The sequence below is a fragment of the Chanos chanos genome, chromosome 2 (assembly GCF_902362185.1).
Source record: "Chanos chanos chromosome 2, fChaCha1.1, whole genome shotgun sequence".
NCBI lineage: Eukaryota > Metazoa > Chordata > Actinopteri > Gonorynchiformes > Chanidae > Chanos > Chanos chanos.
Window position 1 is genome coordinate 12,332,956 of NC_044496.1, and position 20,936 is coordinate 12,353,891.

Sequence of the window (20,936 nt, forward strand, 5' to 3'; positions counted from 1 at the left end):
GGCAGCTCTCCCAAACGCAGATGAGTCATGCAGTCTGTTTTTCTGCTTTGAAAGTATCTCCTCTCTTTTATTTGTCTGCAAAAATAACATTGAGCAGTAGAGTATAACATTACTGGCATATTTGTCTTTTGATCCTTTTCTCGTAAGATCACTATTGCTCGATTACTCTAGACTGACGACTGTTAGCTCCGAACATTTTGATATAACGATTGCTTTAGTCTGATTTGCCAGTCCATGCTGAGCACCCAAAGAGCACCTCCCAAAGTACTGTGACTAAATTTCATCTCTTTGCACTTACATAACTTCATAAAATGGCAGATGAGGAATTGGAGGCTATTAGACGGCAACGTATGGCCGAACTGCAGGCTAAACATGGGGTAAGAAGTTCTAATGACTCGGCATAAACTAACATATTTCAGACCATATATGGAAGCGCACGTTTAAAACATGTTGACAAGGGCCCTGGCTAGCTTGTGTGTGGCCTCATAGAAAACGTATTTACAACGGTAAAATGGGCATGTTTCCTTTTTTTGCCCAGACTTACTCCGCTTCTTCCACCACTCAACTAATAGCCAGTTAATTAAATCACGATCGTCTTGTTAGACAAGCAGCTCATCTCCCTGATAGCTAGCTAACATGTTCACGTCCGGTGCCCACCACGAAGGGGTGTAACATGGCATTAGCTTTGCTGTATTTGATCAGTTCAGGGTTAGCGATGTGATTTCACATAAATCAAAGTATAGTCCAATAACGTAATCTTTCTGTTAGACATTCGTAATGAAGAGATGTACAGCCATGTCCCTTTAGACCCCTTTTCACCGAGAATTGATAGTCGATACGTCAAACAACGGAATGTTCGACCTGAACAAAGAACGGCTATGCAGTCTACATAGACTAGATCATTTGTCTTGTATAATTATCTATATATTGTATACAAGTTTTGTAAACCTGTTGGTTTCGAATTTTCTTAGCATTCGCCCATTCAAATCTTTTCATTACGTGTCATATGAGGGTAGCCCATAAGAATGCACCAGTCTCTGAGAAATGCAACTGCTTTTTGTTGTGGTAACAATGTCACATTATATGCAAATTATGTGGTTGGCATGTTAGAGGTACTTTTGTTGTATAATAAATAAATAACGAATCTGTAGAATTTCCATCAGTGTATTGCATACAGGGGTTGGACAAAATAATGGATACACCTTGTTAAATAACAGTTTTATTATTTAATATCGAGTTGGTCCTCCTTTGGCTGCAGTAACTGCTTCAACACGTCAGGGAATATATTCATACAACTTTTGGACAGAATTTTAATCTATTCCTGCAGCAAAAGCTGTTCCAGCTCTTTCAGAGATGATGGAGGAGGGAAGTGGCTCCTTACTTGCTGCTCCAAAATATACCAGAGATTTTCAATTATGTTAAGATCTGGTGATTGTGGGGGCCAGTCCAAGTGTTCAACTTCACTGTTGTGCTCTTCATGCCAGTCTTTAACAATTCTAGCAGTGTGAATTGGTGCATTGTCATCGTGAAAGATGGGCACCACCATTTGGAAAGAGTATTCGGACCACTGGGTGAATTTGGTCACTTAATATTGACAAATACTCTTTAGACTTAACCCTACCATGCAGTGCTAACAGAGGACCAAGAGAATTCCATGATGTTGCAGCCCAAACCATCACAGAACCGCCTCCATGCTTATTGGTTGGGGTCAGGCAATCGAAATCAAGGGCTTCTTTTGGCTTCCTCCATACATAAATTAGTCCCGAACAGGGGAAAAGCATGCAGGATGATTCATCAGAGAAGATGACGTTCTTCCACTGGTCCATTGTCCACTTCTGATGGTCTTTGCACCTTTGTAGGCATTTTCGAACATTGATGGGGGAAAGAAAAGGTTTGGCAATGGCAGCCCTTCCGTGGTGTCCAGTTGCATTGAGCTCTCGATGAACTGTTTTGGTTGATACTGGGTTAGGAAGATGTTGGTTTAGCTCTGCAGTCACTTGAGTAGCTGTGGTTCTGCGATTTTTTGACACAATGCGTTTTAGTGCTCTGCAGTCACGTTCACAGGGTTTTGGCTTCCATCCAGAGTTACGCCTCCCGGAGCTAGGTCTCCCTAGTTTTCGGTCTGCCATCATGACTTTAGAAACAGCTCCTCTGGATACGTTAAACAACGCAGCAGTTTTGTTACTGAAGCGCCAACCATTCGCACTCCAACAATTTGTTCTCTTTGGAGGTCTGAGAGGTCACACATTTTGACTTATACTAATACGCAGAACCCTACAGAAAGAAAAATCTTGGGTAAAGCATAAAGCACAGGATGTCTGCAGTGCATATACATAAGATTTACATGTCACCGGGAATCGTATTAACGTCTAAACGTCAGCAAATTTATAGGTCTTGAAATACCACGTGTTTCCATTACATTGTCCAACCCCTTTTGGTAGGCTTGAGAAATACTGGTAATATTGCACAGACATTAATGAAAGAAACTGTTTGCTTAGAAACACACTGAATGAATATGAGATGTTCTTTCTAGGGTTTAGTTTGGAATCAAATGGATCTGGTAAGCCCTGATGTACTTGAGTAGTGTGATGTAAATAAAAATGCTGTCTGTGCGCTTTCAGTGTGAGTCAGTTGCTGCAGATTTAACCTGAGCCTCCTTTTCATGCTTGTCAAAGTATTCACAGTTTAATAGACTATACTGCTAGGGAATGTAACTACGAATTATTCACAGTTTAATAGACTATACTGCTAGGGAATGTAACTACGAATTATTCACAGTTTAATAGACTATACTGCTAGGGAATGTAACTACGAATTATTCACAGTTTAATAGACTATACTGCTAGGGAATGTAACTACGAATTATTCACAGTTTAATAGACCATACTGCTAGGGAATGTAACTACGAATTATTCACAGTTTAATAGACTATACTGCTAGGGAATGTAACTACGAATTATTCACAGTTTAATAGACCATACTGCTAGGGAATGTAACTACGAATTATTCACAGTTTAATAGACTATACTGCTAGGGAATGTAACTACAAAATATTCACAGTTTAACAGACTATACTGCTAGGGAATATAGCTATGAAATATTCACAGTTTAACAGACTATACTACTAGGGAATATAGCCATGAAATATTCACAGTTTAATGGACTACACCATGGGAATATAGCTACAAAATATTCACAGTTAGACTCTGTTTATTCTGTTATTTACTTTAATCTCATTTGAATGTATTCACAGTGCTGCTAGCTGTTTGGCTAGTTGATATCCTGTGGCTAATTATGTCTGGGTAGTTGTTGTTTGATATTAATGTTTCGCACGTAATGTCTGATGTATTAGATGTTCCTTTGCTAAATGGACATTTCAGGTGATTTTTTTGCACCAGATTCAAAATTGCTGATCTGTATAACCCATTATTCTGCATGTTCAGGGATATTTGCATCATATATTATTATGCAGAATAAAAGTGGTGTCCCAGCATTGCTTAAAGCATGGCTGTATGATAATAAGGGTTTACCAGCCAACCCTGTGATATAGCACAATATCAGACTGATGTTTGTGTATGTAACCTTAATATCTCTTCCTTTTTCACAGGACTCTTCTGGTGACCAGCAGGGACAACAGGAAGCCAAACAGCGGTCAGATTTAGTAGAATTTGTCCTCACTTCAAGAGAGAATTGGTTAACTAAATAAGATTTTATCACTCTTTTACCAGTGTTCTTAGTATAAATGCCTGTCTCATAAGGTAATAATTTAACATGAGTAAACAGAACCATTTAAATCTGCTTCACTGGTAATGATTATATACGTCAGGTAGGTTGTTAATCTCTGAGCGTATGTCTCATTGTTTTGTGTTGCTGTCTTTTAACAGAGAAGCAGAGATGAGGAACTCAATCTTGGCACAAGTCTTGGATCAGTCTGCCCGTGCCAGATGTAAGCTTTTCAAATCCATAAAAATTACCGTGACTCCAAACATCCATTTCTGTACAAATGTTTAAATCATTTAGGATTGATGATATACTGTAGAAATTGAGTGAAACATATTGACATCCAAGTTTATGAGGCACTGAAAAAAAAAAAAAAAATCTTGCTAAAATGTAGGCTGACATGCACAGCCAGACTCCATAAAAGAAAGTGTACGTCAACAGGTAGCTTGTGATTTTCAATATAATCCGTATTCAGTAGGTGGCAGTGTTTCCCTACACATATTCCTGTTTTCTTATTCAATTTCAGTGAGTAATCTGGCCCTTGTAAAACCAGACAAGGCAAAAGCAGTTGAGAATTATCTGATACAGATGGCTCGTTTTGGACAGCTTGGAGGAAAGGTGAGAGCCACAGATGAGAATGTGATTTAAGCCTCACTTCTTTAACTGTTACTTCAGAAGTTTTAATTTGTTGAGCATTTTCTTCTCTCCTCTTAGATTTCAGAGTCAGGCTTGATAGAAATCCTTGAAAAAGTCAGTCAACAAACAGAAAAAAAGACAACTGTTAAGGTGAGTTCATTTTCCTATTGACAGAAGCTACCCATGCTAGATACAGAGTGAGTTAAGAATGAAGCTTACATGAACACACACTGTCATCATGTCCTTTCATTTTGTAATAAGAAGCTCGTGAGCAGGCGAAACAAATGATAATGAGATATTGTTTGTGTGGCGCTGATGAATATGATGGCTGGCTCTGAAAGAGTTATGATATAAAGACTAATTAGCTGAGTTAGTGAGCGGTAAGTCTTACATTATCTTCTGTAGTTACATAAGGCATCAGTATCCTTTAATATCCTAGGAGGATGATGTGGAAAAGTAAATAAATGAGGAAATATAACAACATTAACTAATTATTTTCTACATCTTTCACACTGATCTCCATCTTTTCTCACGCTTCCACAGTTTAACAGACGGCGAGTAATGGATTCAGATGAAGAGGATGACGATTGAGTTGTGGAGCTACAGATATTCGGGCTGTTTGGAGGGGAACGAGGTTCACTGGTCAGGACAATGCACTTTGCAGGGACACCTAACCAGCCTACCGAGGCCCATGTTTAAGGAGCACTTCCTGGAATAGAGACAATAAGTCGATGGGGATGCAAGATCTCATCCATAACTTTTGAGTTGTTTTCCTTTTTCCCCCCCTGCTACGGTTCATCAAATTTGTCACCAGAAAGCAAATGCGGTTTGAGATAGCGCTGCAGATATATTTTGCTCCAGACTGCTTTGAAGATGCTGTTGGCCATTATCTAATGTAGAGTCATAATGACACTGGTATACTGTTTTCTCTCTATCTTTTTTTTTCCCCAGAACTTTATTCTTTTCTGTATCTACTGACATGTATTTGCCACAGTTTACATAATAAAAAGCCTTAAACACGATCCTTTTATGATGCTCAGTTTCAGATCTTTAAGAGGGCAACAGTCAGGGAAGAGAGAAGCCTCTGCGTTTAAGTTCATAAACATAAACATGAGTCATTCTAGACTGGGTGGACACTAAAGATTTTATAAATTTTCATTATTTATTGCATAGCGTTTGGCTTGTGTTGTGAGATTACTTCCACGGATGCTTTACAAATTTTCATATTTTTATGTTTGTAAAACTGCATTAGCATGGAAATAATTCCTTTCCCAAATGTTTCTTTATTGATTGTACTCATAACATGCGGTATACCAATACTTTTTAACATCATTTATTTCTCAGCAATTGCTTTTGCCCTCCAAACTTCATTCATTGCCAGCTGGAGGTTTCAATGTCACTAAGCACAAGATATTAAATGATCTCTTCCCCGATACATTGTTAAGCACGGATTATCTTGATATCTTGACTGAACTAATAATGAAAACAACAGTGCAAATCATAAGTAGCAACACTCAGTAAGGTTCAGTTTTTTTCATTTAAGGTCTCATTTAAATTTAGACACATTTAAAACGATAAAGTTCAAAATATACCATTATTGTGAACTATCATTGGGCCTATTTGTTACATGTGAAGTTGACCCTATTGATCTGTTTGTCCCATTTTGAGCCCTGGATTAAATACCTTTTAAATACTGTAGAGCAATTGAAAGTCTCCAGTAAGTAAATAAAAAATAAACAACAATAGAGGAAAACGAAGACATAAACCTTTGTGTTAACAAGCTGGATATATGGAGCACAATGGCTTAAGAACCTCGGCAGCACCCTAAAATCACTTTTGCAAGTACCCTTGACTCAAAAGCTGCTGTCTGCATAGAGTGATCCCAGAAAATAAGATAAAGTGTGTTTGTTTTTCACAAAATCTCAAGCTTTTTTTTAAATAAGATTTTTAATGTTTAATGCAATCATTGTTAAATGCTTATAATTTCACAATCACCAAAGAAGATTCTTAAGGAAAAAGGACTTTGATCTGACTCTTGGGGTCTTAAGGTCTAAGGAAAAAAGAAACTTTAAATATTTTTTTAGATTTTGATGTTGAGATCTGAAGATGAACAAATACCAGCTGATAGTTTCAGATGCAAAGCACTGTGATGCATAACTGGGATAGATGTTACACATGTAAACTGTTATAGATGATTAACAAAGCTTGTCTGTATCTTTACAGAATGCAACAGAAAGTCTCAGTTACATCATAAGTCCCAAGGCAGTTGTGAGGTCTTTCCTCCATTTATGTCCAGTGTCTCACAAATATAGAGAGATAAAACAGGACAGCATTTGGAAGCCATTCCATTCGCCCCCCCCCCTTTTCTACATGCCATGTCGCATAAAAAATGTAATAATTGCCCATGTAATTAGAGCTCTTAGTGACAGAAAGAACAGTGATGCATCGTGTGCAGCAAATAACTGTGACATATTAGAAGGAATAAAACTGTGTCTAATCTACTTTTGGCTTCCTTTTATAACACGCCCTATAAAAACACCTAACTAGGACAACAAATGCCACTATAATAAGACATGCAATAGACAGCAAAAATACAACTACGTCAACAGAGTGATAGGCATACCAGGGCATTTTATAGGACTCAGTACGAAGGTGAGAGGCACCTTTGTGCCTCATGACAAACTCAATCCAGAAGAGAGCTCGGTCCAAGGGTTTCATTGGCTGATCTCTGTGCAGCCTGGACAGTCTCTGCATGTTCATTCTGTAGGAAGGTTCATGAAGTACCTCCTGTAGAGCCTGGAGGAAGGTACTCCGGTCCATAGAGGCAATGTCCACAACCTTTGCAACACCTTTTGCCCTCATTCTTGAGAGATTGTCAGGTTGGTCAAACATCAGTGGCAAACCAACCATCGGAACTCCATGGTAAATGGCTTCAAAAATCCCGTTTGTTCCGCCATGGGATACAAATACTCTTGTCTTGGGATGTCCAAGGAGATCATTCTGTGGTATCCAGTTGACCAGTAAAGTGTTGTTGCTCAGTGCAGATGGCCTTGCTCCAGTGCGTCTCCAGATTACTTTTTGAGGCAACTGAGCAAAAGCAGCAGCTATCTCATTATCTATGTCATTTGGCAGCTGCTCAACTAAAGTGCCCAGAGACATGATAATGACACCATGATCTCCAGAACTTTGCATGAAATCCTCCAAGTCTGGGGGAAGGGGCTGAGCTGGCTTACACTGGAACCCCCCCACATAAACAACATTTGGCATAGTAGGGCGTGGGAACTCAAAGACAAAATCAACCCTCATGAGCCAAATGTCTGCTGCCTGAAATAACTGAAAGTAATCTATATCTGGACCAAAGTAACGATTACACAAAGCAGAGTAATGAGGACCTACAACATGCCTGTAGAGAGATAACCTGAAACCACATGTTAGCATGTTTTTCAGCCTTTGAAAGAATGTCATTTTATCTGTCAACATTGAAATAGGGAAGGGAACATAGGATATTGGTGAAGGAGCTATTGCAAAATGAGCTTCTCCATGTACAGTCCACCTGACATTAAAGACAACAGGTAGATTAAGATAGTGTGCAAGTATGACACCTCCTCCATTACTAGGATCAGTAATCACCTTCCCATGCATCTCTGAAAAACTGTCCAAACTGAATCTGATCCATGCAGAGGTTTCTTCTCTCTGTATTTGCAGCTGTCTATATACAAATCTCCTGTAGAATGTCATATCAGCACCCCCTTCAGTGTTAACTGTAACTGAACTGTAATGGGGAGAGTGTTCTTTGATATACCAGCTGTCCATTGGTCTGATGACTGTGACATGGTGGCCTCTGAAATGAAGTTCCTCAATCAAGACTTTCATATTGACCCAGTGGCTGCCATCGTGTGGAAACACCAGGACCTTCCCACCATGGGCAGCCGGGAAGGTAAGGATGAACAAGATAGTGATGCCTAGGTCACGCATCTGTACTACGTCTTCAGTTAAAAACTGTAAAAGGCTATCTGAAATAGACAAATCATAGAATGACACTACTCATAGCTGCTGTTAACTTAGTTAAGCATGTTAATCTTGATGCAAACATAAGCAGGCAAAGTAAATGCTGCATTAACATTAAAACCACATGAATAACAGATTATGCATCCAAAACGTTGCAGTTATGCATAATCAAAACTATTATGGGCCTAAGAGAAATCCAGGCGTATCAGACATAGTGTTTTGCAACGACCTTGAACCTAACGTTGACCTGCCACGGTCAGAGACTTTAACTCCATATATGCACTTCATTTAGGAGAAAACGCCTGCAAAATAATTCATTACCCTTAGAAGCTGAAATGCACTGCCCGATTTTTCCCCATTTTGCGCACTTAATGTCAAATTGCATGTTTTTATTTGTAAGCGAGTGGACAGTGACTTCATAAAACTGGGACACACTTCAAATAAATAGACAAGTTAAAAAAAGAAAAAAAAAGCAGCGATGCATGAACGCGGAACAGAATGCTCTGAAATAAAAATGTATGCCTTCAGCCATTAACTTACCTCTCTTCGCACGTCATGCACTTCCAAATGTGATGTGTTGTTTTCTAACACTACAATTTATGTGCAACCAGGAAGCGATCTGATATTTTTAATACTAAATTGGGCATTAGCATGACGTAAGGAACTGTCTGAACATCATTGGACCCATTCTTTTCATGGTGGAACTGCATAATTCGTGGGAGTGGTTGTCTTTGTAAAAAAATATTTTTGTAACTCCATACGCTCACGTTGGTTTATCTGGGATAAGGCTTAATACTGGTCATGTAAACATTTCGTGAAAGCAAAGCATATAATATGCAAAGCTTCTTTTGTGTATAAACATTGATCAACTTCATTATTAAATCCAGTTTTCAATCAAATAAACACTTTTCCGACATACTGGAAATCACCATACCAAAGTACAAAAGCACGCCAAACAATTTTAACGCAGAGCCTGACAACAAGTACTTAGGTTCTATTGGCATTTTCTTTTGATATTAACTTTGACATATTGTTTGCGATGTGGCACTTGGTGCTACATGAGGAAAAAAGAAAAACCTGAAGTTTAGTGTACAACAAAAGTTATCTACTATAATATCGTAATGATGGATATAATAACGAGCAAAATATTTTTCTGCTGTTTCCAAGAGCATGTTTAGTGGATGGTTTCCAAAGCGTTCTCAGCGTCTACGCATTATGCTAGATATCACAAATGCAGAAGCACGGAAATGAAAAAACGAAGTGAATGTGAAGCTAATACATGATCACTCTGTTGCTAAAAAATGTCGGGTGATCAGAAGAGAAATCGTAATCATTCATGTGAATTATCTTTAAATCAAAAAAATAAATAAAAGTACTTTGAAATGCAGTTTTTAAATCACACTTTGGCTTTCTTTTATAACATGCCCTATAAAAACACCTAACCAGGGCAACAAATGTCACCATAATAAGACATGCAATAGACAGCAACAACTACGTCAACAGAGTGATAGGCATACCAGGGCATTTTATAGGACTCAGTACAAAGGTGAGAAGCACCTTTGTGCCTCATGACAATCCAGAAGAGGGCTCTGTCCAGGGCTTTCATTGGCTGATCTCTGTACAGCCTAGAGAGCCTCTGCATGTTCATGCTGCAGCAACGTTCATGAAGTACCGCCTATAAAGCCTGGAGGAAGATGTTCTTATTTATTGTTCTTCAGGAAAGAATTTTCGCAATCCTTCTTTCCCTCAGTTGAAGGAGGTTGTGGTATTTGTAAAAATAAATAAAGGCAATCTATTTACAAGAATGCCATGGTATATAGCCTCTTGAACTCCACTGGTTCCTTTATGAGATGCAAAAAATTAAGGTGCTGTTGCCTAATGTAGATGGTCTCTTTCCAGTGTGTCTCCAGATGACCATCTGTGGAAGCTGAGCAAAAGCAGCAGCGATCTCCTCAGTTATGTCATGTGGAAGTTCACTTACAAATGTGCCCAAAGACATGATAAAGATACCATGTTCATTTTAGCTTTCTCTAAAGTCCACACACAAATACTACTGCTGCGTGCCGTTATGTTCTGATCAGCAATAGGAAATACATAGTTTCAGTTAAATTGATTTTAAGGGATCAAAGTAATATAGCTCTAGTTTTTGGTTTAGTCCGATGTGTCTCAACAACATAATTTTTGATAAACTAAATAAGCATTTTAATTCACGACTCTTTCTCCAAATGTGACCGACTGAAATGTGCTTGAAAATGCTTCAGCCAGAATTCCTCTTACGTGATCAGGCCATTTTTCCTTCTTAGCTGTGTTCGCGTGATGTGTCTTAAGGGGTGTAGTTAGAACAAAACCGCTTGATGTTCTCATGTATTCAAGGTTTAAGGTTATTGTTATTGTCCCACTGGGGGAAATTTGTTATGCAGCAAGGGTTTACATAATGACAGAATACAGAAGGACAACATCAACAACTACATCTACAATAAATCATGAAACTAGTGCAGGGGAATGGAAATTCATACCAAGTACAAATGTGCAAGTGTGCAAGGGTAGTGCAAGGAATGGAGCCAGAGTGCTAATTGCCATGAAGCATATCAGTAGCACTTGGGACAAAAGAGACATGGGGTCTTTAAGTCCTCCAAACAGGTGCCCTGAAATGACGGCCTGAGGGCAATAGCTCAAACACCCTCTGGAGTGGATGGTCCTGGCAGTCAATATAGCATTAGCCCTCCAAAGGTTCTTCCTGTTATAAATGACCAAAAGCTTGGCCTGACTCCTCGCTTAGATCTTACTGGCCATTTTAACAAGACTTCCAAGTCTATTCTTATTGTACAAATGTAAGTTTCCAAACCAAGCAGTAATACAAAAGGTTAAAACAGATTCAGTGAAACTTCTGTAAAGGAGAGTCATCATCTCAGTAGAAACGGTAAAAGAGTTCATTTTCCTCAGGAGAAAAAGTCTTTGCTGCACCTTTTTAGAGGTGGCATCAACGGGATTTGAAACACAGTTTGTTATCAAGAACAATACCCAAATATTTGTACTAGATTAACATCAGCACCTTTTGCAACACTTGACAGTGGGCTTGGTGGTGACTTTCTGAAATCAATAAACGTCTTTTGTTTTTAACACATTTAGATGGAGGAAAGACTCATCACACCAAGCCACAAAGTCATCCACCACCAAACCATGATCATGTCCCTCCCCTTCAAGAAGGCTGACAACAATAGAATCATCAATAAGCTTTAAGATGTGTCTGTTCTTATAGTTGCTGCGACACTCATTAGTGAACATGAATTAAAGAAGGAGGGAGAGGCAAAATCCTTGAGGGGAATCAGTGGATGAGTAGAGCTGGTTGGAGAGAACACCGTTAACTCTCACACACCGTGACCTATCAGTTTAAAAGTCCATTATCCAACTAGTCAGGTTAGGATCGAGTTTAAAGTGGCAAATGAGCCTCTCTGCGAGCAGGAATGACTGGATGGTATTGAATGTCTAAGAGAAATCAATAAATAAGAGTCTGGCATGAGTCTTGGGGGCCCTCCAAATGCTGATACAGAAAGCGTAACTGTGATGACAGCATCCTCCACACCTCTACCAGGCCCTACGCAAATTGTAACGGATCTAGTCGTTCCTCGACCTGCATTAAAACCTCATTCTTTATAAGCTTCTCAAATGACTTTATAGCTAAAGAAGTCAAAGCTACTGGCCTGAAATCATTTACCGCTTTAAGGGTATGACTCTTGGTTCCATAATGGAATGTTTCCAAAGCTTGGGGACATTCTGCAGCTTAGAGCCCAGTATTTGTATTTGTATTCGAATAAAAGTGGAACTAGGCATAACAATCCTGTTCAGGTTTTTAATACACTTCTAATTTTAGGATATTAAAGTGTTAATATAAGTGTTTTTCAATTAACTAGTATAATAATTAGGAACACTTACATGTAATATTGGTTAACGGTTTTCATAAACCCAGCAGTAAACATGTATAACCAAAAACATCATTGAAAGGAAAATCATTTTAAAATTAACATTCAGTTCTTAATCCACACTCAAGCCAATAAACTAAACTCTAAACTAACAAATGCCCATGTGAACATTGTGAACCCCACCACCACATGCCCTAACTGGAGGACGCAACCGTGACACACAGGCTGACCAAGCAGTGAGCACAGCGTGTAGGTGAACTAGCTAGGAACTACACTGTCAGACGTAACATGGGGTAATCTCCTACATGGAGCATCTTGTGAAGTTATACTTAATTTAGTATGGCTTTCACAAATAACGAAATACTTAATCTTTTGGCACATCAGCACCACATTATCAAAAGTATCAGGACTTTGAAAAAATTGTGCAAGAAACTGGTGTCTATTCGGAGGAAAGAACCACACAGACTTGGAGGAAATCGACAATAAAGTTGTAATTTTACAATTAAAAAAATCATAAGATTACGAGAATTAAGTCGTAATTTTAGGCTACGTGTTGTTTTAGAGTGGAAATAGCAGTGGAGCAGCCTTCTGCCGGCGTTAAAATGAGGAACGTGGAGTATCTTGTGAAGTGATACTGTGCCTCAGTATAGGTTGTGCGAATAACGAAACACTTAATCTTTGGGCACATCAGATCACATTGAGGCAAGGTGCTCTTCTGATCTTCTGCGCTGAGATTATGGCTTTACTCCCTTAAGATTACGACCTCTCGAAATCTCAGATTTTCCCCCCTCAATGTTGCTCTAATATATACAGTGTATATATAGTTGCGGTCGAAGTTTACATACACTCATCATGGACATGAATATCTACATACATCTTTAATAGGAACAAAAACAAAACAATATGGCGCACAAGTTAATTTATTTTGGGTTTTCTGAAATCAACACAGGGTCAAAAATATACATACAGCACACCTAGCATTTGGTTAAATGCAGTGGTGGAGGAAGTACTCAAACACTGTACTTAAGTAAAAGTACAAATAAACAGACAAAAATGTACCTTTTTACTTGAGTAAAAGTACCTGCTTTTAAGTATACTTAAAGTATTAAAAGTAAAAGTACTCGCTGAATGTATTCCGTAATGCAAAGGTCTACAATATCATTAAGTGTGCCTACTGTATGTATATTTTGTTTAATACATCAATAATATGGGCTGTGCCATTTTAATTAACAATGCTGCAGATGATGCTACTGATAACACTGGCAAACAATCTCATATCAGTTATTTGAAAGGTTACTGTTTTTATTGTTTACCCTATGTTTACCCTCTGTGACACAGTTCACACTTGGACTTAGATTCTGTGAATCAGAATTTCAGGGGTGACCTGCAGAGTTCAATGCCATTAAGCAAAATAAGAAAGAGGACTGATTATACCTTTTGAAAGTTTTTATGTAACTGTAAATAAAACCAAACACAATATAACACAATGCAAAACCATTGTGTTATACTGACTGCAATAAACACATTCAAGTCAAAGTTGTCTGCCTGAAAAAAGGGGCATTGAACACACCCAACAAAGGAATAGGCACTGATCCTAACAGGATTTCAACATATTATCTATTACAAAATTTATACTTTTGCCAGACTCTTCTTACAGGAGATGGAAATTTGGTTTGGCTCAATATAAGCATGCCAAGTAGGGTCGACAGTCTGACTTTTAAATTCCATTTCAGTGTAATTAAGACAAAGGTATCTTTAAAGTAATTACTACGATGTTAATCCTGTCATTCTATAATACCAACTAATTTTAAACCTTAACTCTGAAGGAGCACAGGGCTAAAGAGCCCCTAGCCACACAAGCAACATAACCACCGCTGTTCCAGAGATCTAGCTTCCAAGCAAACACCCAGGACCAAGACTACATTGCGTTAGCAACATGCATGTGTTACTTGCCAGTTAACGCTAGATTATAATAATTTAATCGTGTTTACTTGTTGCTAGTGGTGCATTTGAACAAGAGGCTAGCTGAGGTTACATAAGACTTCACTAACCTAAATTAATTTAACATGCAAAAGTCAGGTAGCGTTAAGCAACTTAATTTACCTCAATATGTTTCTTCAAATTTGACGGCAATTTTTTGAAAGCTAGTATCTCGTGTTTTCGAGGGAGATGGCACCGGAATCTCCATGAATCACATTTAGAACCGGTTCTCAAACAACTCTTTTATAAGCCCATGGGTGGCGCATGTCTAATGGCTGAATCTCCGTGGTGGCCTCTCTCGAATCCATTTTGGGTGTTTTATCACCAGTTAGTGCTGCTGCGGGCGCGCCCCGCTCCTGTTGGAGGGTCTAACATTACCTGCCCGCTTTGATTGGTTCAGTGGAACAATTCCACTCTCGCCACTGATTACTTTAACAAACAAAAAAAACGCTATTTGACTGACGTGTAACGCAACGCATTGTAGCAATGTAGTGGAGTAGAAAGTATAGATATTTGCTGTAAAATGTAGTGGAGTAAAAGTCAAAAGTACCCACAACTAAATTCCACATTCCACCACTGGTTAAAATGTCCCTTAGCAAGTTTCACCTTGACCAGATGCTTTTGGTAGCAATCAAAAAGCTTGTACATATAATTTTATTTATATACACATTTGGGTCTCTTTTTTGGCCTGGGGTATTTCTGTTTGCGTATTGTTTAAGTTTGAAGGGAACAATAACCAAACGCTACAGGCAAACAAAGAAAAAAAGAGAGAAACTAACGCACACAAAAAGCTAAAGGCGAAACCGTAAGCTAATGGCTAAGCAATTAGCCGGCAAAGCAAACATTTAAGAAATGAAACAGAAGGCAAAGGACAAAATTAAGTACAAGTAAGACAAAAACAATAAGGCAAACAGCAGTGGCTGTAACCCTAAAAGACAACGAAACTGTGATTAAAACTTGTCAATCCCTATAAAATAAACACCGATAAACGGTTAACCACATTTACCTGGGTGCCGCAAGGTAGTGCTATGCCGTCGTGAGCAATCGCTCTATAAAACTAGGTTGGCTAAAATGAAACCATGGTAAGAAACAAGTTGGCCAACATGAGGTACTCGATTAACCTTAAGACATACCTATTAAGGTTAATCAACTGTTCATAAAAACACCATCCACCGCAACGGAAACCCAAGAAACATTCCATAAACCGGATGAGGTCTGGCTGTTTATAGGGTGGAATTAAAATTGGGTAAGTTAGTGGGTGTTCTTGAGGTAAAAGTATTAACAGAACATGCCATTAGGGGGAAACCTCCCTATTACACATGTATAGGGTTAGGTTAGAGGTGGGTGCCACTTTTGTATGTTTTGTCATTAGGTAGGTTTTGTTTGCCTCTGCCACCCTTTTGTTTTGTAGATAAGTGTGTGTGTGTGTTTTGGTGAAGAAAGGTCAGGGTTGTTTTGTTTTGCTTGGTGCATTCCTTTGACACCATGGGTTCTCCTTTCCCCTTTTCCTGTGTGTTTGTCATTGTAAATATTTTGTATATATCTGTAAATACAGGCCTAGTTTAGTAAATATCATTAATACAGCACACTTTTTTGTTCAGTGCTCCCGTGTCTGTGTTTTCCTTCATTGTAGTCCCAAGCCAGCACTGGTGGTGGAAATCTTTTATGCTGCGTCCCTTATCCATACCCCTAGACACAATATAACACCTGGGACGTAACACCAGCATTAACAATACTTACTGAATACAAAGCTCAGAGATTAAATAATTATATGTAAAGGCATCAAAGTTAATATTGCTTTATTGGTTTTATATTGCTTTATTGGTTTCAGTTTTCGAGTATTCCACTTTTAGTGTAGGTCCAAAGAAGATGTTTAAGTTTTTATTCACTGAACATGAATTTGTACATTGTTTGTGGAACATTTGTTTTGTGTCTTGAACTATGATTTTTGAAATAATAGTTTTGAAATAATAATATACCTGCTCTCCCCAATGCAATCGGGACATGTTGTTTTCTTGTACCACAACTTTTGTTCAACCAGGAAGTTATCTGTTCATTTTAATACCAAACTGGGCATAAGGATGATGAAATGAACTGTCATATCATCACTGGAGCCATTCATTCTACTCTTTCACACAGTGGAACTGAACTAGTTCGTGGGTGTGACTGTCTTTGTAGAGCAATTTATGCAACTCTGAATTTGTCTTATTGTAGACATAACATAATGTTGTTCATGTTAACCTTTGTGAAAGCAAAGCATGTGATGTCCAAAGCCTCTTTTGTTTATTAACATTACTTTGATCATTAAAGCCAGTTTTCATTTAAATAAACACCATAACAGTTTTACACATGCACACCATACAGTTTTAAAGTAAAGTCTGACAACAGAAATGTAGTTAACAGCCACTGTACTTTAATATTAATACTGGCTCTTAGTTCCATAATGAAAAAAAAAGACCTGAAGTTTAGTGGACATTTCAACAAAAGTAATGTACTATACATAGAAACAACAGAAAAATATTTTCCTTGTTATTGCATCCAGTATTACTAAGTGCATGCTGGACAGTGCAAATGAATAGTTTCAAAAGCATTCTCAACACCATTAACAGGTATGTATTATATATACAGAGACAGTGAGTTAAAAAAAAAAATCAAAGTAAATGTGAGGCTGAGAGAAGCACATAATCACTCTGTTTCTTTAGATGTCACGTGATTAACAGGGGGAAAACACAGCCATTCATCTGAATTACCTTTAAATTAAAAACAAAAAAAGTACATTGAAATTTAGTTCCTTAATCACGCTTTGGCTTCCTTCTATAACACGCCCTGCATAAACACTTAGCCAGGGCAACACATGCCACTATAATAAGACATGCATTAGACAACAAAAATACAAGTACATCGACAGAGTGATATTCATACCAGGGCATTTTATAGGACTCAGTACGAAGGTGAGAGGCACCTTTGTGCCTCATGACAAACTCAATCCAGAAGAGAGCTCGGTCCAGGGGATTCATTGGCTGATCTCTGTGCAGCCTGGACAGTCTCTGCATGTTCACTCTGTAGGATGGTTCATGAAGTACCTCCTGTAGAGCCTGGAGAAAGACTTCTCTGTTGAAAGAAGCAACATCTAGGATTTTTGCTCCTCCTCTCACTTTGAGGCGAAGCAAGTTGTCATACTGGTCAAAAAACAGAGGAACTCCAACTACAGGGATGCCATGATATATGGCCTCTTGGACTCCATTGGTTCCCCCATGAGCCACAAAAACTTTGGTCTTAGGATGTCCCAGGAGATCATTCTGTGGCATCCAGTTTAACAATAAGGTATTGTTGCTCAGGGTAGGCGGCTTCTCGCCAGGGTATCTCCAAATCACTTTCTGAGGTAGTTGAGCAAAAGCTGCAGCTATCTCATCTGCCAGATCAGCAGGGAGTTGGCTGACAAAGGTGCCCAAAGACATGATAATGACACCATGCTCACCAGAACTTTGTACAAAGTCTTCCAGATCCTGTGGAAGGGGCTGCGCTGGCTTACAATGAAAGCCTCCCATGTAAACAACATTGGGCATAGTTGGACGTGGGAAGTCAAAAACAAAATCAACCCTCATGAGCCACAGATCAGCTGCTTGCATTAACATGTTGAAGTCAGCCTCTGGACCTAGATATTTTTTACATACTGCTTGATAGATTGGTTTGAGCAGAAACCTCTCCATATAGAACTCCATGGAATAGAAGATCATGTTTTTCACCCTCTCAATGAAAGTCATTTGATCAGTATGACCAGTTCCCGTCATTGGTATGTAGGACAAAGGAGAAGGAGCAATAGCAGAGTGCGCCTCCCCAGCTGGCAGCCACCTAACATTATAGATAAGTGGGAGATTCAGGTAAGCTGCCAGCAATGTTCCAGTTCCCCAGAAGGGATCGGTGAGGACAACATCGTACTTACTCCCCCAAATGTCTTCCATCAACGCCTGGTCCTCAAACATTGCCTCTGCTGTCTTACTTAAATCTGTATGGACCTCAATTAATTTTTGAAATGATTCAATGTGTACACTGATAGAATTCATGAGAGAGCTATGTCCCCTCTGGATCTCTATAAATTCAATTATTACTTTAGCTACGAAGTCTTTATCCATGCCTTTGTCAACTGGAACAGTGATGGTGTTGTAATAAGCTGAATTCTCTCTGACATACCAACTTTTGGCTGTACGCACTATGGTTACATTATGTCCTCTTGAATGAAGGGCCTTAATGAGAATGTCCATGTTTACCCAGTGACTTCCCTCAACGGGAAAAACAAGCACTTTGGCCCCATTGCAGGCATAACCAAGAACAGAGAGAAGCAGGATTGCAGGGCAAGCCTTCAGCATGTTGTCTAACAAAAAAAGAAAAAAATGGGGACGGGTTAACTTTAAGATTCAACGAACAGTACTGCGTAATAATAGGCACATGATGTTAATATCACCAGTCGTAACGGTGGTAAAGATCACATATTCTCACTTCGTAACGGTGCTTGTGGATCTTGTCGTAATCATTTGCTTTACAAAACGTGTTTCCAAATGTAGATTACATTTTCATTTTAAAAGAGAACAGATATTTAGCGCCTCAGACGGGGACCTACACTGGTCATTTGAACACCACAAGGAAACTTACTTCTTCAGTAGGTCAGTTCGTCTGAACCAGAGACAGTAACAGCAGAAAACACTTCGAGGTGGGTGTGAACCTACGCTTTTTATTTCAGAGCTGTTCATAAAAGCTATATCGCGAGATAACGTGCACATAACGTTTTGTTTCCTGTGCATACTGGAAACGTGCATTGTCATCTCTGCTGGCAAAGGATCCCAGGATTTGAATCCATGAAGTGGTATATGTCTAACTGTTTCATTTTTATCCATTACCATATTTGTCTACATGAGTGATCGAGAACAAAGTCTGATTTCTTTAAACCGATTCTATCAACTTGTGAGTGCAAAGTAAACGTGGAGGAACTCTCCTTACTGGGACGACCTTATTTAGTGAGACGTCGCTCGTGGTGAATATCCCTAAAATGCAATTTTACATACGGAACAAATTTCCACATAGGACTTGACAAAATGTTTACGATTTTCACGTCGGTGTTCTTTTGTACGGATGAAAACAAGCAGTTTCTCGTGTATATCACATTATTGCAAATTTTTCATTTTCATACACTTCTGTAAAGGTGCTTTTGACTGATCTTAGTTTTCAATGTAAAGATTTTATGCAGTCCCCATCGCCCCATGACTCAATTCATGATCCTCTTCTTACTTTTACACAGAGTTGCACATGTTCAAATATGTCTAAGGAGTGTCGTCGCTTTGACAACAACGTTACAATACTGGGAGTAATATCTACAGAGTAATATAACCACCCTTTTGAGAACCAATACTCCATGACCCCTGCACAACAAATTATACATAGTGGCAACGTAATCAGTGACATATTGAACAGAAAGAATAAAACTATGTCTAATCTAATTTTGGCTTCCTTTTGTAACATGCCCTGTAAAAACACCTAACCAGGGCAACAAATGTCACTATAACAAGACATGCAATAGACAGCAACAATACAACTACATCTAGAACTAAGTTGCACACCATTTCCATCCTGGGGGAGGAGGTGGAGGTGGTGGATGGTTACAATACCTGGGTGTTCACCTGGACAACAGACTGGACTGCAAATGCAACACTGAGGCTGTCTACAGGAGGGGGCAGCACACTCTACTTCTTTAGGAAGCTTATGTCCTTTAATGTGTGCAGCAAGATGTTGAATATCTTCTGCAAATCTGTTGTTGCAGCCAACTCTGCTGTAATAAGGACCGCTACAGGAAGTTATTCCTCACTCACTCTCACTCATTATTTAAGCCGCTTATCCTAAATAGGGTCGCAGGGGGTGACTATCCCAGTGCTCATAGGGCAAAAGGCAGGGAAACACCCTGGACAGTCCATTGCAGGGCAGACACACACACATTGTCTTTGGAAGGAAACCAGAGCTCCCAGAGGAAACCCACGCAGACAACATGCAAACTCTTCCCTGGCCACCCAACCAAGAACTGAACCTGAGACATTCTTATTCTGAAGCGACACCACCACCCACTGTGCCACCACGCTGCTAAAAGTCATTCCTGCCCATTCCAATAACAATATATAATGACCCCTGTCTGTGCTGTCAGAGGAAGCCTATCCTCTGAGGGGCAATACAAATGCACGTGACTCTTTTTTACATTTAATTTAACAGAGTTATATTGTAAATTCTATTGTATTCTATGTATTTAATTTTTATTTCGTCTTGTGTTTTTCTATATTGTAAATATGGCCTTTTTTTGAGTAAGCTAGGTATGTTTTGTGATTTATGTGAATTGCTGCTGTAACACTGCAGTTTCCCTTTTGGGATCAATAAAGTAAATCTAAATCTAAAATCTAACATAGTGATAGGTATACCAGGGCGTTTTATAGGACTCAGTACGAAGGTGAGAGGCACCCTTGTGCCTCATGACAAACTCAATCCAGAAGAGGGCTCAGTCCAGGGATTTCATTGGCTGATCTCTGTGGAGCCTAGAGAGCCTCTGCATGTTCATGCTGTAGGAAGGTTCATGAAGTACCTCCTGTAGAGCCTGGAGGAAGATGCTCTTATTTATTGTTCTTCAGGAAAGAATTT

The 20,936-nt window shown here is 39.0% G+C and overlaps 1 protein-coding gene and 2 pseudogenes across 1 annotated transcript; 1 reads left to right on the top strand and 2 right to left on the bottom strand.

The window, feature by feature from the left end:
* Positions 1-126: 126 nt before the first annotated feature.
* On the top strand, positions 127-5,372 carry pdcd5 (programmed cell death 5). The gene is made up of 6 exons (XM_030765834.1): positions 127-377; positions 3,608-3,651; positions 3,885-3,946; positions 4,247-4,338; positions 4,435-4,506; positions 4,900-5,372. Exons 1-6 carry the CDS (start codon positions 312-314, stop codon positions 4,945-4,947), a joined length of 384 nt encoding a protein of 127 aa, XP_030621694.1. The 5' UTR covers positions 127-311; the 3' UTR covers positions 4,948-5,372.
* A 1,477-nt stretch (positions 5,373-6,849) lies between these two features.
* On the bottom strand, positions 6,850-8,975 carry LOC115830157 (UDP-glucuronosyltransferase 2A2 pseudogene; annotated as a pseudogene).
* Positions 8,976-16,655: 7,680 nt separating this feature from the next.
* Positions 16,656-18,941, bottom strand: LOC115805150 (UDP-glucuronosyltransferase 2A1 pseudogene; annotated as a pseudogene).
* Positions 18,942-20,936: the final 1,995 nt, after the last annotated feature.